General features: G+C 45.8%; 2 protein-coding genes and 1 long non-coding RNA gene across 4 annotated transcripts in view; 1 reads left to right on the forward strand and 2 right to left on the reverse strand.

The window, feature by feature from the left end:
- Nucleotides 1-140: 140 nt before the first annotated feature.
- FAM170B (family with sequence similarity 170, member B) lies at nucleotides 141-3008 on the reverse strand. Its single transcript, XM_011990947.1, has 2 exons — nucleotides 2795-3008; nucleotides 141-1345 (listed from the first exon to the last, which is right to left on the reverse strand). Exons 1-2 carry the CDS (start codon nucleotides 2904-2906, stop codon nucleotides 606-608), a joined length of 852 nt encoding a protein of 283 aa, XP_011846337.1. The 5' UTR covers nucleotides 2907-3008; the 3' UTR covers nucleotides 141-605.
- A 3451-nt stretch (nucleotides 3009-6459) lies between these two features.
- LOC105547372 lies at nucleotides 6460-20777 on the forward strand. The gene is made up of 3 exons (XR_001007217.1): nucleotides 6460-6693; nucleotides 10212-10326; nucleotides 20033-20777. It is a non-coding gene; the product is annotated as an uncharacterized LOC105547372 (long non-coding RNA).
- A 3196-nt stretch (nucleotides 20778-23973) lies between these two features.
- LOC105547373 (chromosome unknown open reading frame, human C10orf128) overlaps nucleotides 23974-27458 on the reverse strand; it is a 33714-nt gene continuing 30229 nt past the window's right edge. The window contains exon 6 of one of the 2 annotated variants that reach the window (XM_011990949.1): nucleotides 23974-25159. In XM_011990949.1, the coding sequence (XP_011846339.1) occupies nucleotides 25135-25159 (25 nt within the window). In that variant the 3' untranslated portion in view covers nucleotides 23974-25134. Of the gene's footprint in view, nucleotides 25511-27458 lie in introns of both variants that reach the window. The other variant, XM_011990948.1, reaches the window with a different exon arrangement.

A 27458-nucleotide genomic window follows, 5' to 3' on the forward strand; every position in this document is an offset into this window, starting at 1 on the left:
ACTCATAGGTAGGAAGGACATCACCAGCTTCCTGCTCTACCTTGAGAAACTACCTGTCTCCAGGTGTTTGCCTATGGAAATGGCAACTTCCCACGTGTCCAATATGACAGCATGTTCACTCAATTATTCACTGCATTCAATTTTGTGTTATTCAAGTTTAATCCCAATAACATAAGACATAGAACTAGGGCATATGACAGATTCATAACAGTGAAAAAAATAGGGCTGAAGAGTCATTTGCAGTTGGCTGTCCTGTGACCCACATCTACTTAGCAAGTGTGGACCTGCCTGATGCACCGGCAAAAATAGAAATCCCTCTGGCCATGCGTTTGTGGGTTTCAGATGTTGTGCCCGCCATCAGAAACACTCAAAGCCCTCTTGTTTGGGTTTGGATTTTGAAATGGGCCCTGGTGGAGATGCTGTGCCCAGGACAGGAAGGGGGCTCCTTCCAGGCACCTGGCCCTCGCTGCTCTACACCCCATGCCTTTCCTTCCTCCAGATCCTGGTCCCCTCTCACTGCCCTAGTGGCTCTGATACTGCTGGCTGGGGAAGGAGCAGTCCCAGGCACTGGAGGTGAGGGCAGGGGTGAGTATCTCCCCTCCAGCTCACTGCTTCTCCTGCTGCTGTGCTGGGAGCACCTCACCCTGGGGCCAGGAACATTCACTGTTGTCTGAAGGACTCTGCTCCTCCTCCAGCTGTTGGTCATGTGCTTGGCCTTGAGCTCGCCTTCTCTCCAGCATCTCCTCAAAAAAGATCTGGCAGCTGAAGCCCTCCCGGATGCCATGCTGGGCGTGCTCCAGCAGAGCGTCCAGGGAGGGGAAGACCCGGCAGCAGGCCACGCAGCGCAGCCCGTAGTTGGTGGTGACCAGCCAGTCCGGGGGCGACCGCAACTCCTGCAGGCAGCATTCCAGCAGCTCTGTGTCCTCGGGCTCGGGGCTGCAGTTGCTCTTGCAGGCTTCCAGGTCCCAGCGCAGATCGGTGTTGGAAGCCATCTCGAAGGAGGAGCCATTCCGCCTCTGCCTCTTGATGAACTGGGCTTCATGGATGCGGGGCTTCCGGCTGACCGGCTCGAAGCCGGTCTCGGTCTCCCAGGCCACCGCCACACCCTGCACGGTCTGCACGTGCGTGTAGAAGGCACACACACTCTGCGGAGCAGCGCTGTCCTCGTCGCACATGCAGGAGCAGCACGACTGGTACTGGGAGTAGGACTGGTACTCGGAGGACTCTGAGGATGGGGAGCTGCTCCACACCAGCATCCCCTGGGCCCTGGCAGAGAAGTAGAGGCCCTCCTCCCGGGGAATGGCAGGCCGTGGCCGTGGGGACGACCCTTCTCTCTGTATAGTCCCTGAGAAGCAGAAGGACATTGTCATCAGTGCCCCCCAAGGGATCAATGCCACATCTACCTTCAGGAGCTGCAGACTCTGAAAGGGTACAGGCTCTGGGAGCTCTTGGGCAGACACCGCCCCCTCTGCCCATATCCTGATAAAATGAAGATGGTGATAATACCTACATCATAGGGTGCGGTAATGATTGAATAATGTATGAATGCAATCACCAAATCCTTGACTCAACTGAGAAAGACCATTAAATGGTGAATAACAGTTATATACACATTAGGGATATGATGATAAGGATCAAATAATGTATTAATCACCAAGCAAAAGACCATCCGCTGGGGAATAGGTAGGCAGACTGAGGTGCATCCATATGATGCAACCTGTTAAATCCATGAACCACTGAGACATGTAACAATACAGATGAATCCTGAATGCATTATGCTAAATAAAAGAAGCCAATTAAAAAGGCTGTGTAGTCATGAGAGAATGTGAACAAAAAGAAAAAAAGAGGCCATGTAGTATATGATTTTATTCAGATGACATTCTAGAAAAGGCAAATTTTTAGGAACAGAGAACAGCTCAGTGGTTGCCCAGAGCTGGGGATGGGTCGAGGGGAGACTGACCATAATAAGGCACAAGGGGACTTTTAGGAGTTCTGAAAATCTTCTTTATCATGATTGTGTTGATGGTTCCACAAATGTACATGTGTCAAACTTCTTTAAATTGTGCATTTAAAATTGCTGAAGTTGGTGTGCATAAAAGACACCTCAATAAAGCCCATTTAAAAAACAATGTGTTTTAAATGTGGCCAAGCCACCCAGACCCACCGTCCTCTTCAACATTTGTGACCTGTCTTCACCTTCCCCAGAGGGGACCATCTCACCATCTCCTTCAACACTTACTGTGTCCCTCTCGCCATGGAAGTGCTTGCCAAGTGTTAGCTCCTTTAATATTCAAAACAACCCTAAGAAATTATATTGTTAGGATTCCCATTCAACAGAGTAGGAAACAGAGGCACGGAGTTTGAATGAGTGGTGGAGCCATTGGGCCCCCAGAGCTGGTGTGACACTTAGATGCTGCCCACAGACACATCCTAGTGGTCTTCAAATTGATGATCTAGATTAACTTTCATCATTTTGTTATAAAGGAATTTTTTATTTCGCTGCTGAATTTGACGTGTTGTTTTCTCAAATACACATTAAAATAAATACATAATTATAAATATTTTACATTTTCATCCTCATATCCCCTGAAAACACCTTATGTACTCACAGCAGCCTCAGTCATACCAAGTGTCCCATAAATATCAATTTCCTTTCCCTCCACATCTACGTTTATGGTCAACACAACCATTTGATAACAGTATCAGGAGGCGACCTGGCACTGTCCCTTCCCATCAGGGCTTCCTTCCCAGGGAGCACAGCTGGCTGACCTTCCAGGCCTTTCTTTTGACCTACCAGGCCAGAACACTTCCACACTCTCCTCAGTGGACTCAGGGCTGGTCAAGTTGAGGGTGGTCCCATCGGTGGGTGACTGTTCTCCCCTGTGGTCCGTGAAGTGGCGTTTCATGATTTGAAATGAGTGCCCAGGGTCTCAGTGCTCCAGCTGTTCAATGAGAGTTGGCTGGGGCTGTACTGAAGCCCTCCAGCTGGCCCCAGCCAGAGTGGACACTGAGCTCCCCATGGTCGCTAAGATCCTAGTTTTACTGTGTGACCTCATCGATGGCACTGGTCTGTTCTGTGACCCATGGCAAGGGCAGAGGCTGAGCCTGGATACCAGGAGAGGCTTCCCAACATGTTCTCATTTCCCCATGGGACCTTTTCTGTCTTGTGTATTATCATGGACATGCACAAACACAAAACACACATACTCTTAACTACTTAGACTCACATAAAAACACACACACAGAGACACTTGTACACACTTAAGCATGCATGGAACTGCTGACTTAGTCCACTCGTGTGGCTTACAAAGGGATACCTGACGCTGGGTGATTTATGAAAGAAAGAAGTGTGTTGGGCTCATGTTTCTGCAGCCTGTACACGAAGCGTAGTGCCAGCATCTACTTCCGGTGAGGGCCTTAGGAAGCTTCCATTCTCAGCAGATGGGGAAGGGGAGCAGGTGTGTTTAGATCACATGGGTAAGAGAGGAAGGAAGAGAGAGTGGAGAAAGTGGCACTCTTTTCAACACTCAGTTCTGACGGAACTAAGATTGAGAACTCGTTACCACGAGGATGGCACTGAGCCCTTCATGAGGGATTTGTCCCCGTGACCCAAACACCTCCCACTAGGCCCACCTCTCACATTGGATATCAAATTTCAACATGAGATTTGAAGTGGACACATGTCCAAACTATGTCACTCACACACAAAGAAACACATACGTGGTCACTCAGATAGACATACACACTGTAATACATGTGGCACACACAGTAACATAAACATATGTACATGTGTTCACATAGGCACATAACATGCTCACACATACAAATTCACACACCTATTTACTTAACCACACACACATACATGCACACAAACTCATGCCAGATTAATAAACCATACATAGGCTCACATACATACAGTCATCAGCCAACATCAAATGACCCTGCTTCCCAATGTGGAAAACCTCTCCTTCTCTTCCGTGTCTCAAGTGCCCACACTGACTTTGTTTAGGCTCCTCAGCCCTCCACAACCCCACCCCTCCACTCTCCTCTACTCACTCCCTTGCTCAGTTCCTGTGACTCCAGACATTTCACTGCTCCCGGACGCGTCCGGCATCCTCCCTTCATGGGCTCTGGGCTCTCACACTTGCTCTTCCTTGTGCCTGTTCCAGGCTCTTCCCTAGGTTCCTATGTGGTTCCCTCTCCTTCTGGTCTCCTCTGAAACATCACCTGGTCAGAGGAGCCTGCCTAGCACCCCCAGGAAAAGAGCCTTCTTTGGCCCCACAGCTCTCTGTCACCTTACCCTGCTTTATTTTTCCATGATAGCATTTACCACCCTAGGCTCTATATAATGTCTGTGTGTGTATCTCATGGGTTTACCTGTATCTGTCTTCTCCTCCTTAGATGTAAGCTTAGGAGGGTAGGGACTTCCTTCATTCCTTCCATCTCATTATATCTCTGGTATCTAGAGCAATGTTTTACATATTAACAAACACTCAGGAAATAATGAGTAAACAGCTGATGAACACGTTGGGCTGATAAAGGCGTTACTCCCTCTGGGAGCTGCCTCCTCTGTGCTCCCTGGATCTCTGCAGTTCCAAGGTGGCTGGTTCTCTCCAACGAGGACTCTGGGAGTTGCCTCTTACTTCTCCATTTGCACAAACCATGCTTCAGCCTCAATCAGCCTGATAAAATGTTCACCTGCCATCTCTCTGCTCTGTAACACCCTAGCACTTCACTCGTTTCCTCCAACAAGCTTCTTACCACTTCCCTCTGTGGCTAGTCTTTTCCCACCCTTGGTCAGTCTCATCAACTCTATTCCTTTGAATCCCAAATACTAAACAGTTCAAATAGGTGATGGATTAAAAATAATCCCAGTATTCCACAAGCAACACCAACATCCCCACACACACCCAACACCTAGGAATATCCTCCTCTCTAGAATGTGAGGCCACTGTGTGGAGGAAGACACCATGGTGCTCTACTGAGCCATGAAAGTCACACCTGACCTAAACAGGAGACTATGTCCCCTGGCTAAAAGAGGAAATAGGGTAAGTGCATCCTTTTTTAACAAATAAATACAAAGACTTGACTTACAAAAACAAGAGGAGGCAGCCAGCACAGAAAATAAGTAGGTCATTGGGGGATGGAAGGCAGTTCAGAGAGAGATGACATCATGGAGAACTGTTAAGCAGCAAAGTAAACAGCAAGTCTGAGAGGAAAGGAGACTCAGCCAACAAATGATGCTGAAAAATTATATTTGCTATTTTTTTTTAATCAACTTTGGTCTCACTTCATGTAAAACAAGAATATTTTCATAATGGTTCAGAGCTTATGTTTTAATGAAAAATGTGTAGAAACAAAATATGTTAACATTTGTAATTACAAGGTGGTTTTTCTCAACTTAATATTAATCTTCACAAGCATTGAGAATCTTTGTCATCTTTTCTAATTTCACTGCTTTAAAAAACGCACTGTTTTAATTTGCATTCCTCTGCTTTTCAGTGGAACTGGAAAAAAAAGCAAATGAGCAAGCAGTTTCCAGGGGAAGAAATACAGATGGCTGATAAACATTTAAGAAGATGTTGGGTCCCACTGTAATAAGGGAGCTACAACTTAAAAATGTGTGGTATACAGTATAGCATTTTTCACCCATGAGATAGGCAAGAGTTAAAAAGATGGACAATACCCAGTGCTGGTGAGGACATAAGGAAATGAACACTTTTATTCTCTATTGGAACAGTGTACCTTACCTTTCTCAAAAAGTTTGGTGGTACCCATTAAAATTAAAAGTGGGCAGGTGCTTCCTAGGCAGTTTACTATCATCTATCATCACTTTCCTAGGGAACAGTCACATTATGTGCTATGTGCATAAAACAGCACCTAGAGAAATATTTATTGCAGCATTGTGTATAATAGAAATAAAGACAGGAGACACTCCTAAGATCCATCAAAATAAACAAACTACAACATAACCGAACTGTGGAATACTACACCGCAATAAAAAGAAAGAGATCTATACATACTGATAAATGAATTCATGTTAAATGAAAACACAAGATACATGGAATACATAGATGGCCCCACTTGTGTAAAAATTAAACACACTCTCCCAAAAGCGCTGACCAAATCTATATTGTCTATGTATCAAAAGGCACAGAGGAGATCTGAAACTATCACACCCAAGAGAAAACAACATTGACCTCAAGAAAGAGGAGAAAGATTAGGTGGGGCTGTGTGAAACCGAATTTTCCAAACATAGCCACACCAGTCTATATCACAACCCACATGCTCTTCTGATAGCATGATAGGGTCCCTCTTCCTAAACTAGGGTGGATTTGGTAACTGCCTCTATCAACAGAATGCACAGGAGTGATGTTTTGTGACTGTCAGTGCCAAGTCATAAAAGATGTGATTTCCTCCTGGTTCTGTCTCCCCTCTCCTTTGGACTCAGCCACTATGTTGTGAGGAAGCCTAGGCCCCAGGGAGGGGCCACATAGATGTATTCCAGGCAGCAGCCCCAGCAAAGGTCTCAATCAACCACCAGTGTGTGAGTGAAGACACCTTCAGATAATTTTGCTTCCCAGACATCAAGTCTTCCAGCTGGGTCCAAGACATCACAAGGCAGAGACAAGCCCTCCCCTCTGTGCACTGTTGGAATTCCCCACCCACAGAAACTGTGAGCGTAAAAAAAAGGTGTTTTACACACTAGTTTCTGGGGCAATTTGTTACAGGCCATGGTAATTCAATGGACTTTGATTTTCCCTATAATGTGTAAATATGTTCTAATGAGCTAGTTCATTGACCAGTATCTGTGCTCTGTGCATCTTCCTGGCCCAGTCAGGGAAACCTGGGGGCCAGGCGAGCCCTGTGGTTTTCCCAGGACAACTTGGGAGGATGGTTCCCATCCTTACCCCATAGGAAACAATTTACTAGATTGCAATGTTTACATACAGTTGCTTTTGTAAAGACAAAAGCTTTACAATTTGGGGCCCAATGTTTTCCAAAGTCCCTGAGTCAGGTCTTTCTTTCCCCACAATCTATAAACGTTCTTCCTAATCCTCTGAAAAATTACACACTGTGAACTCCCCTTAGAGATAGGGAGCTTGGCAATTCAGAGGGGTTCGATGAGCCTTGGGTGGGACAGCTAGGGGAGAAGCAGCCTTTCATCTCAGGCCTGGGGGCAGGGCTGCGTGGCCAGGTTGCTCTGATGTTTCCTGTGAGCTACTTCCCTGGGGCTAGTTTGGAGTGAAGCCCCTCCGATGGTGAGCGATTGTCCTCCTCACTCACGTGGCCTCTGGGCTGCTTCCATCTATGGGAAGAGCCTCTGCCCCAGCCGCTCTGCTTGCTCCATGCAGATACTCAGCTGAGACCACCCACACATGGCTCCCACCCATCCCCCTGCAGCTCTCCAGTGGGTTTTCCATCCTTGCCAGGAACCTCCACGCCTCACTGCTGCAGCCAACAGGGCTGGTGTGCAAACTCCCAAAAGGACCAACGCAGCACTTTCTTGGAGCTCTGACTCCTGGCCAGTTCGTTGCACACATTACATGCGAGTCCTAAACCTCATCCAAGAGGCCTGGAATATTTTCTAGTCTTTTCTTCCAAAATCTACTCTTCCCAGCCTCTGTTTTTCCCAGCTGAGGAGGCTAACAGGAAACAAAGCGGCCACAGCCACAGCAGGAAGCAGAGAGGCCGTGTCTCTCTTCACTTCTAATTCCAGAGCTTGGCTTGCGTCCCGATCTGGGCTGTGGGGAGAATCACATCATTCCTTCTGGGGTCCTTGGGAGTCCAGAAATAGTCTGTCCACCCTGCCAAGGGGTGGTGCTTCGGTCTTAATCGTGGCATTTCTGTGGCTAGAGCCACTGTGTAAAGGTGTTGCAAGTGGGCACCGCTCCTGCTCTTCTCTCCACACTGAAAGTGGGGCTGCTGTAGTGGAGCAGGTGCCTTACCACCCTCCCAAAGTTCTCCTATTATCAGATTTAACACCCAAGGGCCGGGGAGAAGCGGGAAGCTGCCCGGACGCTGCGCAGCAGGTTTGCATAGAGTGAGGTTGGTGGTGTTCAGAGTGGGAATTTTTCCCTGTGAAGGTCAGTCCTCAGGGCTTAGGGATGACTTCATCCTGTGCTTGGGCTGCAGAGAAAGTGCCAAAAGCTATCAGACAAACTGAGAAGTGGAGTAGGGAAGTACTATCTTTTGAGTTCATTTTCTGTTGCTTCTTGTAACTATTTCAAAAGAAGTGAGTCAGTGGACCACAGAAGGCTCAGCTCAGGCACAGGGAAATGTAATCCGGAGGACTCTTCTTCAGCTCCCCCAAGCAAATGGGAAAGGCAGTTTTGCTTTTGTTTTTCTTTAGACATAATAACAGGCTGCTCGTTTGGCGGGTTTGTTTGGCGCTGTCTCGGGTTTTGGCCTTCACCTCAGGGTGCCCACACAAATAGCCTAGGCCTTCCCTCTCATCAGGGAACCAGGAGGGAGCCGGTCCCTGGGGCTGGGTCCTCAGGTGTGGCATGGCTGTACTCCAGGCCCCAGAGCCCCACCTGGCCCAGAGCCTGCTGCATTTTGCTCAGCTCTGGCCCAGCAGGGCTGTGAATGTTCAACACGGTTTTTGAATGCAGAAGCGTCTTCTTCCAATGCACACTCCCTTGGAAGGGCAGCTTCAGCTGAGAGGAAAGACTCCTTGCTGGATGCCATGCACGTGACTCAGGAGCCCAGAATCCCACAAGATTCCAGCACTGGCCACGTCCTGTGTGTGTTCTTGGAGAGCCACGGTGGGAGCTCTAGGGAAAGGGGTCTTCCCTCTATGTCCAAAATGGGCTGACCACAGGCCACGCTGGACACAGCCCTCAGGAACCATTCCTGTCTTCTACTGAGCCAACTTTCCTGCAGTATGGCCCACAGCTCTGACTTGGAGGGTGAGCCTCTGGGACCCAGAGGCCAGCAGCAAGTCACCTTGATGTCTAAGTGTGTGAGGGTGAGACCCCAGGACCCAGAGGCCAACAGTGAGTCATGTTGATGTCAAAGTGTGCTGTGCTTGATTCCATGTTCCTTTTAGCCCACATCCAAGACTAATGGATGTCTGTGACTGGAAAGCAGCAAATACGTTCACAGATAACTCCTGAGCAGAGCTGGGATGATTTATTTTAATCCCCACAATTGGAATAGCTATTTCAAAGGCATGGTTGAAGATACTTCTTCCCAGCCTGTCTTACAGAGAGATGATGCAATTGTTTAATGGATGATCCCAGTGTCCTGAGGAGGCCAGCAACTGTCCCTTCTCCTGCACAACACCCAAAGTCTTGAATGGATCCCTGGCCCTCCTGGAATAAAGTCTGCATAGGGTGGAGAACTTCTGGGAAGATTGGATCAGGCCATATCAAATTCCCACAGGAAACTTTCCAAGAAAGGCCCCAGGCCAAGGCTTAGCAGCCAGAGGGGAAGCAGTCCATTCAGTCATGCCCTCTGCAGTGCAGTGAGACCGACTGAACATTGGCTGGGGCATTGGTTTCCAACACCCCATCTGCCACCCCCACCACACCTCCCTACCCCCAACACACACAAATACACAAACACACACACACCCCACACCCTAGGCCTGTAAGATTTGCTCTAAGCCTGTGAGCTTTGCTCTAATATGGAGGACTGGTTCAAACAATCCTCCACTGCTCCAAGTACCAGCACGTTCACGTGACTATCTCACATTCAGAGGCAATAACTTCAGTGGAGCGGAACTGAGCTGGCACACCCGCAGCACAACACGGAGTGGCCAGGGATGGCCGAGCAGTGTAGCTCCCACCTGACTAGCAAGCACCATGGCCATCCATGTCCAGGGAGGAAAGGGACCTGCTAGCCATGGTGTGAAACAGGCAGTCAGCTGGGGCTCCCTTCTAAGGGAAAGGCAGTTCTCCTCAGAAACTCTCCCAAATCCACCCTGGCTCTCAGGAATTCAACAAATATGACAAAAATGAGAGGGGAGAAAATATGAATTATTTTTGCAAGACAGGACTATAAGCATCTGCATATTTAAATTTTGATTCGTGTTTTTGAAATAATTTCCTGTTTTGAAGATAACTCAGCAAATGCTTCTTACTTTATTGGAAACAGCATCTATTAAGCTATTTATGTAGCACAAATTCACAGGTCATGATACATTACAGTAAAATATCACCAAACAAACCAAAAGGTTATTTTTTTCTATTATTTACCTGCCTTAGTGAAAGCGGTGTAAATTGCTCTTATCTGAACCACAATGAATTCACATATTCAAGTTGGCTTCTTGGGAAATTTCAGGCCACAAATGGCAGTGATGCGATCAGGAGCAGCAACACAGTAGGTTACACCACCCAACCCACAGCAAATTAAATCGATCACAATAAAGCCAAACTAAGAAAATTAAAAGGCAGAATAGCAGCAACTGGAAACTGATCTCTCAAGACCTCATTGATGAGCTTCTGGAAACAAAGCCTGCTTCCCCCATGTTGCAAGGCCTGTCTCGACGGGAGATGTGTGTTGGAGAGTTTGGCTGCGTGGTGTGAGCACCAGATGTCTTAGCAGGACCCCAAAGTTCAATCCTTGGGAAGCCTAGGACTATTTTAAAATATAAGTGTCAAACATTTGGAATCCAACTAACTCAGATTATCAATGTGTAGCCCTCAGTCACATGTAAAAAATGAAAGTCAATATAACTAGTGTAACCTTTCCTCCACAAGAATGACATAGTGACTTACATTTTTAATGAGTTTATGGCCAAGAGGGACATCTAGTAGTGTGCTGGGGCCAGCTTGTACTTGCTAATGAGAATCAGTTGTTAAATCTTTCAAGAACTTTGCAAGCCAGTTGTTAAACACAGCCATTATCAAAATTAAAAATAGTATAAACTTATAATTAAATAAATTATATTAAACATGAAAGTAATAAAAACTCAAACACTCCAATTCCTAATTATTTTACTGTATTTTAAGACACAGTGGCAGCTTGTTAGAGGTCTTGGTGGGAGTATTTACCCCATGGTAATAAGCAAAGGCTAAAACCAGGGGCTTACCCCTCCCTGACCAGGAGCAAGTGGTTGAATACTTACCATTACACTACTGGGGGTTCCCATAGGCGATGACCTGAGCCAACAGTTGTGGCTGTGCAGATAAGCCCTCAAGCAACCTTTTCCCCAATAATGCTAACTTTCTAGAACAGTTCCCACCATATGGGCTTCATATTAATCGGTCGGGGAAATGCTCAGAACCCTCCCACCTGTACATGAGTCTGTCATCTAAAAGACCACCAGGATCACTAAATAGTGAAAAGGAGATCATTATTGGTGATAGCAGTTGGTGAACTGTAAAGAGACAGTCTCTGGCAAGTACCAAGATGCTGTCTCTTCAAAGAGGGGAAGGGTAGTTTGGGTTTTACGGCTCACAAGGCTGGTATCCTATGTATGCAGCAGGTTTGGGGGGGAAAGCTGTACATATTTATGAGGAGAGTCAAGTGCATGCACAGTGGGTAAACATCTATGTCACATACATCCCATGTTCACTTTGGGGCAGGGTTTTAGCATTAAAAGAAGGTGGAATTTGGCTTTTTAAGACAAAAGGTGAACCATAGGACACAAAGACAATTTGTGCACAGCCTCTGTAAGCTGCTGAAAACGGCTTAAGGTCTGCAATTGCTTATCAAGAAAGAATGTTGGTAAGGGCATCCTCTGCCCAATCAGAGTTGTAGTGACTGGGTTGTAAATCAGACTTGGGAGGGGTCTGATAGTGCCATTGTTAGGGAGTTTGGAGCCATAGGAATATAGACATTACCCATGCCAGCCAGGCCCTGAACCCTAACCTGTAGGCAACTTTGTTTCCTTAACCTTGGTGTCTGTCTTAGTTGATACAGCAGTGTTTGTTTTGATCTTTCAGAATACAAGTCGCGATTTAGGAAGGGTGCTCCACCATCATTTCATGGTTCTCACCACAGCCCAGACAGGCAGGCAAAGCAGTGTTCTTTCCCCTTTAATAAATGAAGAAACTGAGCCTCAAACAGATGAGGAGGCTTCCTGGGTTCACACAGCTCTAAGAGTGGGAACCTAGCTTTCTCAGTGACATTAGCTAGATGTGGTGGGCACTTCTCATTAGAAAAACAAGAATTGGCCAGGCACGGTGGCTCAAGCCTGTAATCCCAGCACTTTGGGAGGCCGAGATGGGCGGATCACAAGGTCAGGAGATCGAGACCATCCTGGCGAACACGATGAAACCCCGTCTCTACTAAAAATACGTAAAAAACTAGCCGGGCAAGGTGGCGGGCGCCTGTAGTCCCAGCTACTCGGGAGGCTGAGGCAGGAGAATGGCGTAAACCCGGGAGGCGGAGCTTGCAGTGAGCTGAGATCCGGCCACTGCACTCCAGCCTGGGCGACAGAGCGAGACTCCGTCTCAAAAAAAAAAAAAAAAAAAAAAAAAAAAAAAGCAAGAATTAAATCAACATGAGGTCAAGAACTGGTGTCCCCTGTTGGAAAAATAAATTGAAACTAATGTTCTGGCAATAGGTAGCAAAAACTTTAAACCTATGGTACCATCTGTCTTGACAATCTTACCTCTAGAAATTGACCCCTTAATAAATTAAAAGTGTGCCTTTCTTAGCCCGTTTTCATCAGCCATGTTCAACACAGCATTGTGTATGAGAGTGAACTCAGAGGCAACCTAAGTGCCTGAGGTGGAGGTTGGGCTAAGTTGGTTTGGTTGCATCATCCTCACCTGGAAACTTGTTACAGATGCAAATTCCCAGTTCCCACAGCAGGCAGACCTGCTGGTTGGGAAACTCTGCAGTGAGGCCTGGTAATCTGTGTTTCAATCAGCCTTCCCTGGATTGATTCTGGTGCCTGCTAGAGTTTGAGAACTCCTAGGTTAAGTAAATTATGGAACAACTAAACAATGGAATGCAATGTAGTGAATAAAGCACATGGGAAAATCTGTTCACAATATTATGATTAAAAGCATGTACCAAATAATCCCAGTTATATAAAACCTAGAACATGCATGCATGTATACATACACACATGTAAAGTCTGAAATTTTACATGACAAACCTTAGAAACATTTCTTTGTACGAAAAAGAGATTCCCATCCTTTTGTTAATATGTTTCTATGATAATTCTGTAAGCAAATAAGCAATAAATTACTTCTGGCTTTATTTAAAGGTTAAATGAGGCTGGAAAAAAACGTATAGGCCCACAGCAAGATTTTACAAAGCCCCATGACTCCTGGCCACTCTGTCCTAAGATGCTCCACGCCAGTCCCCTGGACAGGTCTCTCAGCCTGGATCCCTTGAATGGATCCAGGCTGAGAGACCTGGATCTCAGGCTAGGTTGAGGAGTGGAAACCTGCCTCTGACCACAAGGGGTTAAAACCTAACTGGCTGAGAAGAGGTTCCTGGGAAAGATGTGACATTTGTTTGCAAGGAAACATAAACAATAACAGATGAAGACAGTGACATGTGGCTCAGAGTGAGCCTGATCAAAGCCAGCTGGGCAAGCAAGCTCCAGGCCTGGCTTCAGGATGAGATACCCTAGGAGCGGGCTTGGCTGGAGAGGGTCTGTGGGGGAGGCCAGGGCAGCCTCTCCAGCTATGGGGACTGCCCCAGGGAGTGTGGCCAAGAATTCCAACCCTTTTGGGGGAAGTTGGGTATGACTGAGGCTTCAGACACTTGAGACCTGAATTAGCTGTTCCAGCTGCTGGGAGGGATGGCCCACCCAGAACTGTCTTCTTAGCCCCATGGTTGTAGAACAGAAAACAGTCAGCATTTACCTACCACCAACCAGGTGCAGAGCACATATGCCTTCAAGAATACATGGATTCCAGTCAGGATGGACATGACTTGCCACAGGCAGGCTAAACCGTTCCCTTTCAGTGACTTTCTAAATGGGGTGGTAATTTCATTACATCATCAAGTATGACAGTCCTGAAGCAGATGATTTTTGAACCCCTCTTTGCCATTTTTCAGGTGAATTTGCTCAAAGGTCACAGAGCTGCTGAGTTGTGCAGCAGGCGTCGAAGCCAAAGGCCCATGTCCATCTACAGAGTGCAGGCTTTTTCCATCCCAGCAAGCCAGATCCTCATTCGTTCCCACCTGAGCCCTCCCAGTGCCTCCCTCTGCCCTCCCCCGTTCAGGACACCTGCCCCAGCCCACAGCTCTTCCAGCCACCGCCATCCATCAATTCCTCTAAGCAGCAGAGCCCCATAAAGAACCAGTGTGAGCCCAGACTTGGTATTACCATGTCTCCATCCTGCAAAGGTGAATGCAGGTCTACAGTGGTTATTTCAAACTGTGCCAGGGAAATGCTAAGCACATATTGTAAATTATCATTAATTGAGGAGATGTTTCCTTTTGGGCGACAGAATGCCTCACTTGTTCTGTGGACAATCGCTGAAGCTTAGAAGTTACAGTACACCCACAAGTTTTCTCAACTGGCCTGGGCCTAAATATGACCTTGCAATGTTCTCCCTCACGGCTTTCAGATGACAGCACAGGCTCCCCACTCAGAATGGAGTAGTGGAAGAGGGGCTCCCTTTGAGCCCCCAGGTGATGTCTGAGAATGTGACCTGCCCCCGCCTGCAGGTTCCAGGTGTCAAAGTCACCTCCTGTCACCACCCTCTGATTTTGTTCTTTTCTTCCTCCCCTTTTTACCATCTCTTCCCTAATGTTGGGTGAGTCATTACCATGCCCATTTAGAAAGTCACTGAAAGAAGGTGCATTTAGCTTGCCTAAGATCATCTCATGCCCTTCCTGGCTGGAATCTATCTTTCCTTGAAGGGCTAGTGAGGGTTTTAAGTGGCAAAACTTCCCCAAACAATCCCTCTTTGGACATTATTTTCTTTCTACAAAGCTTCACTCCCTTGGAACTTATGGAAACTCTTTTTGAAGGCAGATCCCCTTCCTGCCAACCAGCTCTTCTGCCCAATTCCTTCCCTAGGAAGTGGTGTCAGTGGTCTTGGGCTTTTTTTTTAGGAGGAGCGCCCTAGGGTTCAGGGGCATAAAACCCTGCATATGTTTGTCTACAGCTTTGCTCACTCCTCAGGGCTGAGCCATAGTAGATCCATGACCACCATGGAGAGCTAAGAGTTTCTGGATTCAGTGCCTGCTGTTGCTCCTAGAGATTCCTATCCTGATTGAAGGCTGGTTCCATATCTGTTCACCCAGGTAGTGGGGATAAAAGCCATCTCTAAGCGAGCTACTCCCAAGAAAGAGAAAAGCAATGAATGCACCTTGGCTCTCCCCCGCTGACTCTCTCAACACCCACGGACCCCTGAGCCTAACATATACCTGTGCCTATGGCTGTGGTCGCAGCATCCCCACCTTCACTTCACTCAGACACTGGGCTGGCTTTGATCTCTAATCTTAGCTTGTTTTCACCACCTTGCTACCCTGTTTGCCTTTCTGGTCTCACAGTTCATTCTGTCCATGTTGCTCTCCTATCTGGGGGCTCTCTCAACCAAGTTCACCCACAGAAGCAGCAGAAGCAGCTCTGACCTCTCTGTCTCCAAGACCAGCTTGGCACAATCAGAGCCAAACCTGAGGTGTAAACTCAAAGAGGCCAGAGAGGAATGTGCTTCCGTTCCAATGTCAGTGCTCCAGAAGCCCTGGAGACCAGGCTCCCCAGTAACACTAATGCTCAGACTTCTTTTACACTGGGCATGCCACACGCAAACTGCAGTTTTAGGAGTAAAAATTCTATCTGTCCCTAGAAAAATTCTTATGTCTGTGCCAAAATAATATACACAAGAATTTTTGTTACATGTGTTTTACAGTAACAAAAAACTAGAAATGGCATGCAACAAAAGACTGAGTAAATCACTGGAAATGATTTCAATTAAGAAAAAAATAGCAAAATGTTTAAAAGGCAAAAAGCATTGGTGAGCATGTGGGAAAGCATATTGCTTTAGACTGTTAGCGGGACAGTGAATTGATAGAGATTCAGTGATGAAGATTTAGGCACTAACTACCTATGGTAATTATCCTAACTAGTTTCCCAATCTCTTTTTTTCATTTTTTGTTTTTTTGTGTGTGTTTGTTTGTTTTTGTTTTTGGTTTGTTTGTTTTTTTTTGAGATGGAGTTTTGCTCTTGTTGCCCAGGCTGGAGTGCAGTGGTGCAATCTCAGCTGACTGCAACCTCTGCCTCCTGGGTTCAAGTGATTCTCCTGCCTCAGCTTCCCAAGTAGCTGGGATTACAGGTGCGCACCACCATGCCCAGCTAATTTTGTATTTTTAGTAGAGACAGGGTTTCACTATGTTGGCCAGGCTGGTCTCAAACTCCTGACCTCAGGTCATCTGCCCTCTTCAGCCTCCCAAAGTGCTAGGATTACAGGTGTGAGCCACCACATCCAGGCCCAACTTCTTTTTGAGCAAACATAGTCATTTAAATTTGGGAAGAAAATAATGCATTTTATCTGGATGGTCAAATTATTTCTATAAAAATATTTTTTATAGTTGCTTATACTGTTTGGATATTTTTAATGGAATAGCAACAAATGTTTACTAAGCACCTACTTTCTGCCCAGCACTGTCCTGACAGTGAAAAAGACAAAATCCTTGTCCTAAAGAAGCTGGCATTACTGTGGAGGATGAAAAAATATAGATGGATAGAAGCATAAATACATAACATAATGCCAGTGGCAATAAGTGCCCTCATGATAAATACAGCATGGTAAGTGAACATACAACTAAAGAAGTGTTCTCAGGGGAGGTCTCCCTGCAGAATGATGTTGGGGAAGAACATTGAGTGGAGAGAGTGATCTGTCGTTTGAGAATCTGGAGAAAAAGCTTTCCAGTTAGCAGAAACAGCAAGTGCAAAGACCTGGGCTAGATATGGCATTTTTAAAGTCTAATAATTCCATGTGACTCTTTTATACTTTCCATTTGCCTATTCACCTTTCTGTTCATTTTACCTGAAAAAATATATATATTTATAATAATTGTTTAAGTCCTTCACTGCTAATTTCAGCACCTGGATTATCATGGGTTTACTTCTATTGTCTGTTTTCTCTTGTTAAGAGTCATGTTTTCCTGCTTCTTTGATTGCCTGGTATTGTTCCTTTAAACATTGTAGATGATACATTATAGAAACTCTGGATTCTGTTATCTTCCTTTGAAGAGTGTTGATGTTTAGTTGTTCTATGTTTTCTTAGATTCTGTATTTGTCTACTAAGCATCAATTAATTACAGGGCCAAACTAACAGCTACTGTTGTATATTTCTGCCCTGCAGTCCAATTTCCCTATGTGCCTGAAACATCTTATCACTGGCTGGGCACAGTGGCTCATACCTCTAATCCCAGCACTTTGGGAGGCCGAGGCAGGCGGATCACTTGAGGTCTGCCTGGTCAACATGATGAAACCCCCTCTCTACTAAAAATACAAAAATTAGCTGGGAGTGGTGGCACGCACCTGCATGAGAATTGCTTGAACCCTGGGTGCAGCCTGGGTGACAGAGTGAGACTCCATCTCTGAAAAAAAAAAAAAAATTTATCCCAAACTTTCTCCTTAATCCTGAGTGTGTACCCCAACCACCTTCTTTACCTAACTCTCACACAAGTCAGTATTTGCCCTGCCCTAAATTACCCAGGGCCAGTCTCTCAGACAACTGGAGACCAGAGCCCACCAACCCTATCCACACTAGCCAGTACTAAGTTGCTTCCTCTTTGTTGCCTTGCTTTTACCATGGAAAGCTCAATAAAGGCTCTGGGCCATGCTTTTCTCTAGCTCTTTCTGCCTCTTGACCAACCTGGTGCTTCCTCCCTGTGGTCTCATGGGACATGGTATGTCCCCTTCTCTTAGGAAATATAAGTACTGTAATAAATTATTCCTTCAATGACATGAGCTGTCTGTGTGGTCTTTCAGTCACCTTTAAAATTAAGGCCTGGGCACAAATCATTAGTCTGGCAAGTGACATCACTGGTAAGTTACCTTGATTCTAGAGAATCCTGGTTTCAGGCTGTGTTGGCTGGGTCTATTTCAGTTCTGTCTCTGGTCTTAGAGCACAACCGCTAGTCTTGGTTTCCATGGGAAGCAAGCTGTGCTTACCAAATATATTAGGGTTCTCCAGAGAAACAGAACCAACAAGATATGTGTGTGTGTGTGTGTGTGTGTGTGTGTGTGTGTGTATAAAGAGGTTTATTTTAAGGAATTCGCTCACACAATTATGAAGCTGGCAAGTACAACATGCAGTTTGGGCCAGCAGGCTAGAGACCCAGGAAGAGCTGAGGTTGCAGTTCCAGCCTGAAGGCCACAGGCTGCAGAAGTCCTCCTGCTCGGGCTTTGCTTTGTCCGTACCTTCTAATAATTAAATGAGTCCCAGCCAAGTTATGGAGGACAATCTGCTTGTTCTATGTTTTCTTAGATTCTGGTGGACTCAAAGTCCACCAACTTAAATGTGAATCTCATTCACAAACACCCTCACAGACACATCCAAAATAATGTTCCACCAAATATCTGGGCACTGTGGCCCAGCCAAGTTGATACATACAATTAAGCATCACACTAAGTCCTTCTATTAATACTTTGGCAGGATTTAAACTTCAAACTTTGTCTCTCAATGGCAGGACAGCTGCTGAAATCTCTGCTCAGCTCTTTTTAAGCCTTCCAGCTGTTGTTTTCCACTGAGCCCCTTGGCATTTCACTCTGTGCATGCCTAGTTTAGGAGTCAGCCATCAATTTAAGGGGAATTTTGAAGCAGGGTTGAGGTCTCTTCCAAAATCAAAAGTTACTTCCTTTCTGGGATTGCTCCCCTAAACTCTAGCCACTGTGATGGCTTCAAGCCCCAACCTCTGTCTTCCCAGCACAGTAAGATTGTCACATCCTGCTTCAACTCTCTTGTCCTGTATGCAGTATAAACGGGAATGGGTCCTCAGGAGTTGATCTAAATAAATGTGGAGTTCACCTACTTCTTTTCTTTTAAGGGCCAATTACTCACCAGATCCTTCCTTCGAAGCCAAGGTCTAATGTCTTTCGGCAGCTCTGGTAAATTGTGTTCTCTCGTCTGATCTGTCCTTTTTTTGCTCTGTCTGCTCCCTCCTCCTAGAACACCTATTAAATGAGCACTAGAACTCCTGGATCTTCCCTCCACATCTCACAACTTCCATTTCACAGAATTGCCTATTGTCTTTCTGCAACTCGCTTTGTGAAAGAGAAAACTGATTTCACAAAATCCAGACAACCAAATGACTGAACACGTGAGCACCTTCTTTGTCCCCATAGACTTCCTGACCCTCCTTCTACTCAGCCGCAGCACTGCACACAGCAATGTCCTTACCCATCCCGGCTTGCCACATGATTTCATGCCTCCAGGCATTGTCATGCCAGGTGCCAGACACCCTGCCAGGTGCCAGATGCCCTGTCTGCTTTTCTGACCAACGAACTCCTTTGTGTCCAGACAGAGATGTTGCTCTGCTGGCCACTGTGATTTTCTCTTTTTCCTGGGATCAAACAGCACCCTGTTCACACTTCAAAAGCAGCACTCACTTACACTGTTTGCCTGTGCTTTCCTCTGTTAAGGCCACATCTATGTCTTCTGTGTTTTTTCCCACAGTGTCTCATACCGTACTTTAGAAGAGGGAACATTTATAGAGCACCTACACATTTTGGACACTACTCCAAGTGTTTCATGTGCAATAACTGTTTGGGAGGTCATAGCAACCCTCTAGGGCCATCATCGTCATTACAAATAAGAAAACAAAGATGAAGTTGAGTCACATGTCAGGGGTCACGCACAGATAGTAAGCAATAGGCCAGGAGGAATTAGACCTTAGCCAGCTGGATTACAGTCCACACTCTTAACTGTGAGAAGGAACGATTCCATCCACAAAGGGGCACACTGACCATCATGGTGGGTTGGTAGAATGCATGCAGCTGTGTCTACAAAAGCTAGGCTACGAGTGCAGATATAATTTACATGAGTAAAGTATCCGTAGGGTATAACAGGTGCTTGCCGCCATCCTCTGAGAAGGTTTTCTCCTGTTCCATTGTGTCTTATTTTCGTTTTGAGACCGACCGTTTCTTTACGTTCGTCAGTGCCACTTCCATCCAGACAGAAGGACCCCAGGTCAAGGCCTGACAGGAGGAGCAGGAGCCATCAATGAGAGCAGACCTCAGAAGGCTGACGGAGGGGATAGGAGCACCATCCACAGCCCCATCCTCTGGATGCTGTGGGAAGAAGTCCACAAAATACTGCCCCTCGGAGTGAGTCGATAGCAGAGCGCTTGCTGCTGGCTGCAAATACCCCATCAGAACATGTTTGGGGTGATTCTTGGACCTGGTTTCAATTTCTTTTCTGCCAGTCAGCAGTTGTGCTTGACTCACAATTTGTTGCCATCTCCTAAATTAAACTCAGGAAACAGGATAAAGATCAGAACCACATTGTAAAAGCTTCCTTATGGTTCCTTTTTTGCTAAGATAAATAATGAGCAGCTCTGATCCACCTCTCTTGAGAGCTCAGAGCACGCTACCAGGAGCTCCTATCTGCAGAGTGAGCACAGGCAACTGGTGATCTCTTGATAAGGAAAGACAGCAGTGTCCAATCTACCCTGCCTTGCACGGAGCCCCAGGTGCTCGCCCAGACTGTGTTGCTACCTAAAGCACATGGTAATTGCGTGATGCTAACCAAAGCAGCCCCTCACTCATTAGAAACATCTGCTTTGCATTATTTACACAGCAAAAGTTTTCCTCTTTACTGAGCCTACCCAGTTCAAACTTAAGTGGGATTTGCCAGCTATCTGGCTAATTTTATGAGCAACAATAAAGATTGGTGAACACTTGGTGTTTGTATAATTACAATCAATTTTATGTTAAACTTAGCTTAAAAGAAATTTATCTTCATGAGAAAAATAGACAGACTTTAGTGAGGACCAATCTACAAAATGCCTGACCAGAGTTCTTCAAAACTGTCAAGGTCGTCAAAATCAAGGAAAGTTTCAGAGATTTTCACAATCAAGAGGAGCCTAAAGCGACGCTGTGACTAAATGTCATGCGGTGGTCTGGATGGGGTCTTAGACCAGAAAAAGGATACTAGATAAAAACAGGAAATGCAAATAATGTGTAGATTTTAGTCAATAATAATGTATCAATATTGGCTCATTAAATTGTGACAAGTGTGCCATACCAATGAAAGATGTTAATAACAGGGGAGGCCAGGTGTGGAGCATTCAAGAACTCTCTCAACTATGCTCTCAACCTTTGGATGAGTTTAAAACTGTTCTAAAATAAAAACTTTATTTAAAAATATATAACGAGGCTGAGCACAGTGGCTCATGCCTGTAATCCCAGCACTTTGGGAGGTTGGGACAGGAGGGTTGCTTGAGCACAGGAGTTCGAGACCAGCCTACGCCACATGATAAAACCCTGTTTCTACAACACATACAAAAATTAGTGGCACACGGCTGTAGTCTCAGTGAGTCAGATGGATGAAGTGGGAGGATCACCTGAGCCCGGGGAGGTCAAGGGTGCAGTGAATCGTGATTGTGAAAAAGAACTCCAGCCAGGTGACAGACTGAGACCCTGTCTCAAAACAAACAAACAAAAAACTATACATATACATATGTAAATTAAGAATGAAACAAAAACTTCCATAATCTCACCTTCTTTGAATTTTGGAATTGTGTAAAAGTTGCCTGAAACCGATGAGAAGTAATAGCTCATGTTTACCAAGTGCTGACTACATGCCAGTGTGCTAAGAACTTTACACACATTACTCATTTAATTCTCACAAAAAATAGGAGCAGGTACAACCATTAGCCTATTGTACAGATGTAGAAACTGAGGCATAGCACCATTAAATAATTTATCCAGCTCAGAAAGCAGCATTTTGTTACACAGCTCATGTAGTCTACCACTGCTCTGTACTGCACAGAGCGGAGCCACAAATGAAGAGACAGTCATGAGTCCATTAAAATTCCAGGACCGTGAACACTGGGACATAGGATATGCTGCTAAGGGGGGCTGGGACATTCAAGGCCTGAGTGACTTCTCCGCATCTGTATACACAGCCTGGGAGATGTGCCACTTATTTGTCATCTGATGATAATGTACTCATAAAAAATCATATTCTTTGAAGGATGATTAATTAATTTGACAAATCTGAGATTAAGACAAATGACTTAGAACGGAAAGAATCAGTCATAGCCTGGACCTGGCCCTGTATGGACTTCCTATCACAGGCCACTACCCCTTCTGCCTGCATCTTCGGGTCTGCCCAGTTCAGCCTCTCTCTGTCTAAGCAGCCAACCTGCACACTCCATCTCAGGGGAAAGGAGCCTCCAAGCTGGCTCTCCCCATCTTCTCTCATAAATCCCAGAGCACGTTCTAGAATAATCGTTGACACATGCTTTTAACCCCAATTTGCAGGTTTGTACACCTGTAGAAAGGTGAAATTCACTCTCTCCAAATGCAGCCCATCCTTGCCTCCCCAGTAGCCTAGGAGACCCAAGACCCAGTTGCAGAGCTCTCTAAGGCCGTTGCTCCTCAGGCTCTCCACATCCTAGCCAATGACTCCCGAACCTAGGGTTGTGCTGAACTCCCTCTGCCTCCCTTACAGATTGATCCACCGAAGTCTTGGCATCTCTTCCCCTAAGGTCTATCCCAACCCCCACCCCCACCCCCAATTCTCTGCCTCTTTGCTGCCAGCACTTTACCTGGGCCCTGCTCACTTCCTGCTTGGACTGCAGCATGGATGCTGCAGGGACTCTAGAGGATGCAGAGGGATGCTGGCATGCCGTGACTCATTTGAAAATCACAATAGCAGTGATATTTTTATTTCCAACTGCCTAGCTCATCTGCCTCTCAGCTGTTTCCCAACTTTGATGATGAAAAGGTTGCATCTTCAGGTTCTGTTCAGCTCAGCTTCCCTCTGTCTAAGCAACCCTGCCGGCTTAGAAAGGAGTTTTATTAATTCCTCCAAACCTGCATTTATTTCCTAAAATTGCATGATATGTGTACTTTTAACACACAGAGGAGGACACCCATACATACACATATTTAATTGTTTATGTATTAATTTGTATAGATTCAATGTAAACACGTTTAATTTACAGATATATAGACTGATACATATATAGATGTTTTTTAATTTGTTGACCTTGCCAGTTAACCCTCTCCCATCTCACCTTCCCCTCCTTCCCATACTGAATCCTGGAGGCCCCAAACCACTGCCACTTCATTAGATCCTGGCTGGCTGCAGCCATCTGTGACCTGCTTTCCTGTGCAGGATGACTCTTCCTCCTGACATCTGAGAACCATTTGTCCCCTTCCATTTGGGTCTGATGTTCTCCATGCTTGGCGGGCTGTGGTGGGGGAAGCTGTATGTGTCCTGGGGTCCCAGAACTTACAAGGCTGGAAGGATGGGAGGATGGGGCTTAGCCCAGACTCTGGCCTCTGCTAGCATACTGTCAAACCATGGGGTGAGGCAACCATGCTGGAATGGCCCTGACTCAAGAAGCTACACTGCAGACCCAATGGCTTGTTAGGACTCCTTTCAGTCACTTCCAAGAGCTACTGCCCATTGGACCCTGTGTCCCCAGGAGTTGCTCTTATGGAGAGGAGCTGTCGAGGGGGGCTTCAGAGAGCTTCCAATAGGACTAGAAGGCCATCTAGAAGGAAGATATTAAGCTTGGGTTTGGAGTGTAAGCCAGGGAGACCTCAATGTCAGGGCCTCCTGCCCATTGGCCTCCCATATGATGTCGGCCTTTATGACCCAAGGAGAGGACGCTGGCCTTCAGCATAATTCTCTCTGTTCTTCACTTGGGAAACTTTGTGTGGGGCTAAAACCAAACCAGAGTGCAGTGGTGGTGTTAGGAAAATATGTCATGAGGTGGGGTTGGGGAGAGAACACCAAGGTTTTGCTGTATGTACAGAAGGTAAAACGATGGTTGAGAGTCCAGGAGCATTCACCTTCAGTTCACAAGTGTTTCTGCCATTCACAAACCAGATGTCTTAATTAAAATGCTGCTAAAGGAAGCAAATCAATTAGCAGATCCCATACAAGATGGTTTATTTTATCTTACACACAGAAAATTGCTTATGAGTATCACGTTACCACTCTTGGTTATCAGTTAACAAAGGCTGCTAATGAACAGCATCGTTATCAAGTTGCATAAGAGACGCCCTGGGAGTCAGGCAAATTATGACAACACAGCACTTTGTTCTGAAATACAGCTCATCTTTCATCACACATGAAGAAGGCAGCCCAGTCCAAAAGATTTCCTGGAAAGTGGAAAAGCAAAGAAAATTCCGTGATGTGATCCCAGAAACACAGGGTTAATATTACAAGGGAGAGAAATGCTCATGGGGCCTTAGCCTGATGGCAATTGTAGAATGACGTGGCTTTCCTGAGCCTCCACCAGTCATGTCTTTTATGCAACAGCCATGCACATTGTAATAATAATCACAAAATAATTTATATAAGGAGAAAAAATAATAACTGACATTCATGGCCCTCTACAAGGCACAGTATCTGCTTTCTTATTTGGTCCTTTGTTGGTTCCGTCCTTTGAAGGTCTGAGAGCAGCAGGCCCATTCCATGAATGCCAAAGCCCTTCCTCCCACACCAGCCCAGCCTGCCATTTCCCCTCCAGAAGGCCAGTGTTCATCATCGATAGGGCTGGAGACCATCCCGGAGACCCCATGTTTCAGGACTCCCGAATCTTCACAGAGTTCACCTTTAAGAAGGGATCTTCTGGCAGCTAAGAGGTGAAGCTAATCGTTCTACAAAGTATTGCCTAACTGATGAGAAGATGGCAGTGCATAGGAAGCTGTGTGTTGGGTCCGATTCCCCTTTTCATGAGCCATTTTCTGTAGTAGGTTTCACGGACATGGACACCATGCCCTCGTGGAAGCATGAATAGCTCCAACACAGGGTGAAGTTTTTGGTGTCCACCTTTTCCTACTGCAGGCTAAAGCGCTCAAGGCTTCCTCTGTGCAGTCCGCTTCTTCCAGAAGAGGCGTGATAGTTTCCTTCAGGACAGAGGCACTGTATAGTCTATTCCTTCTATTATTTACCTCCAATATTCAGTCCATGTGAAAGTTCATTACCAGCCTTGGGTTTTCGAATGCAGAACATCCTGAGACGTTAACCGTGGGCCGCTGTCCACAGAGCTAGAATCCCTCTTCACATCACTGCTCACCTACAGCTCAATCACCTGTGCATCTCTGGAAAGGAAGAGAACCACCTGGAAGACTTATTGACAGGGCAACTATGCTCTAATTATTGCATGTGTTCATGCAACTCACACAATTAAACAGGTAAAAAAGCTCATCAGCAAAGCCTGCAAGGTGGAACACTTCCTTGTGCAACATAGAAAGGAACCTGAAGGCCAGTGGCTTCTGGGTAAAGGGGAGAGCTCAACCTGGAAGTTGTTTTCTGCCTGCCAAACCCAAGGCAAACAAAACTTCATCTACTTTGACGACAAAAAGAGAAATCATTCCTCGAGGTTAATAGGCATATTTTGGGAAACTTGTCGCTTTCTGTAGTTGGTGAATTTGCATAGATCTGGGCAGATGCTACCAGAAACAAGGTAGATAGACCTATGAGAATGGAACTGGAAAATAATGCCTTCACATCTGAACTGCAAGCTGTTACAGAGGGTGAGACTTCTCCATACTTGGTGTACCAGCTTTGATGGAAGGGAAGGACAGCACAGGTGTCTAAAAAGAGGAACATGGAAGTGAAGATGTAAACCAGACTCTGATACAACAGAACTTGGGCTGAAAGTAGGACGCAGACCCTTCTAAGGAACTCACTTATACCTCCATGCCTTAAGACCAAATTCACACCCTCACTGTAGTTTCACATAGACATCTGGAATATAATATAATGGTATATATGTTTACATTGAATGATGCGAAATTGTTTATGACTTTCCATTGTGCATATTCAGTCACAATCTCCTGACAGCTAAGATCCCCCCATGAGAGATGGGGCAGCAACAGCAGGAAGGCGGGATAGATGTGGGACAAGCCACATCAAAGGCCATAAAACAGACAGACAAAACAGACAAAAACTTGACTACCCCCTATTTGAGGACCAAGGACACATGTCATGGTCAGGGATATAGAGCTTGATGGTAGTAGAACCAACATTAAAGACAAGAAAGACACTGGAAACCAGCAAGATATGGTAAGAGGAAGTGGCGAGGAAAGTAAAGGAAGGGATTCCATGCAAGGGCCTCAAAGGCCGTCAGGGTTTTCTCTCTCCTTTAAAAGATGGAAGGTCCAGAGGAACATGGGGTTTAGAGGACCAGAGGCTGAGCAGAGGGTTCATCCTTCCTACTGTCTTTAACAAGCCCTGCATTAAAAGGCCCCATCAGGTGTTGATAAGGAAGGGATCTAAAGAAGCTGGGGTTAGCCAGGTTCGCACTTGAGATACCAATACTCAGAGTGGAAAGGCAGCCCAAGAGAGCAGCCTCCTCCCACCCCTGGCTGCCCTGAACAGAAGAAGGGACACTGCTGAGCTACCTCATGGATGAAGTTGCTCTCTGACAGGTAGCGATACCTCTGCAGATGGGTGTGTCACCAGCCACCAGAGAGCCAGGCACAATCTGGAGAAAACAAGGTAAGGCTGGCAGAGTCTGGGGTAGCATCTGCTGGCTGGACTAGTAGGTGAATTAGGCTGCATGGTACTCCAGGCTGGCATCATGAGAAAGAGCAAGAGTGTTGCATACCCTACAATTTAGTGGCTACAGACCCAAATCTTTGACCACATCCTCCAAGAATCACATAGACCAACAAGGAGAGAAGAACAAAAAAAACAACAAAAGTGAAACTAATAATGAGGGTGCCTATACATTCTGGTTAGCCCCAGGGTTCATCTCTTTAGGATACATTTATGCCTGCTAATACTGAAAAAAATCTTTAGCAAAATCCAACACACATTTCTGATTTTTAAAACTCAGTAAAATAGGAACTGATGAATGCTCCTCAACATGATAAGATATGTGTGCTTCAGCCCTAGAGCCAGCATCTTACTTGATGGACACCACTAGTGGATTTCCCATCAAAGTCTGTCAGAGGCATGTTGTATGCACAATTTTCCCAGTATTATTTAACATTGGTGTTTTTAGTCAATGCAATTGGAGAGGAGAAAACAATTAGAGGCATAGCAATTGGGAAAGAAGAACTATATTTTGGCAGATGACATAATATCGTAAAAACTCAAGGGACAGAGGAGAAAACAGAGAAAAATAATAAAAGAATTCAACAAGCATTCTCACCCTCTGTAACAGCTTGTAGTTCAGATGTGAAGGCATTATTTTCCAGTTCCATTCTCATAGGTCTATCTACCTTGTTCCTTTTAGCATCTGCCCAGATCTGTACAGATCTGTGCAAATTCACCAACTACAGAAAGCGACAAGTTTCCCAAAATATGCCTATTAACCTCGAGGAATGACTTCTCTTTTTATCATCAAAGTGGATGAAGTTTTGTTTGCCTTGGATTTGGCAGACAACAAGG

Source organism: Mandrillus leucophaeus, unplaced genomic scaffold (genome assembly GCF_000951045.1).
Source record: "Mandrillus leucophaeus isolate KB7577 unplaced genomic scaffold, Mleu.le_1.0 Scaffold388, whole genome shotgun sequence".
In the NCBI taxonomy this organism is placed as follows: Eukaryota; Metazoa; Chordata; class Mammalia; order Primates; family Cercopithecidae; genus Mandrillus; species Mandrillus leucophaeus.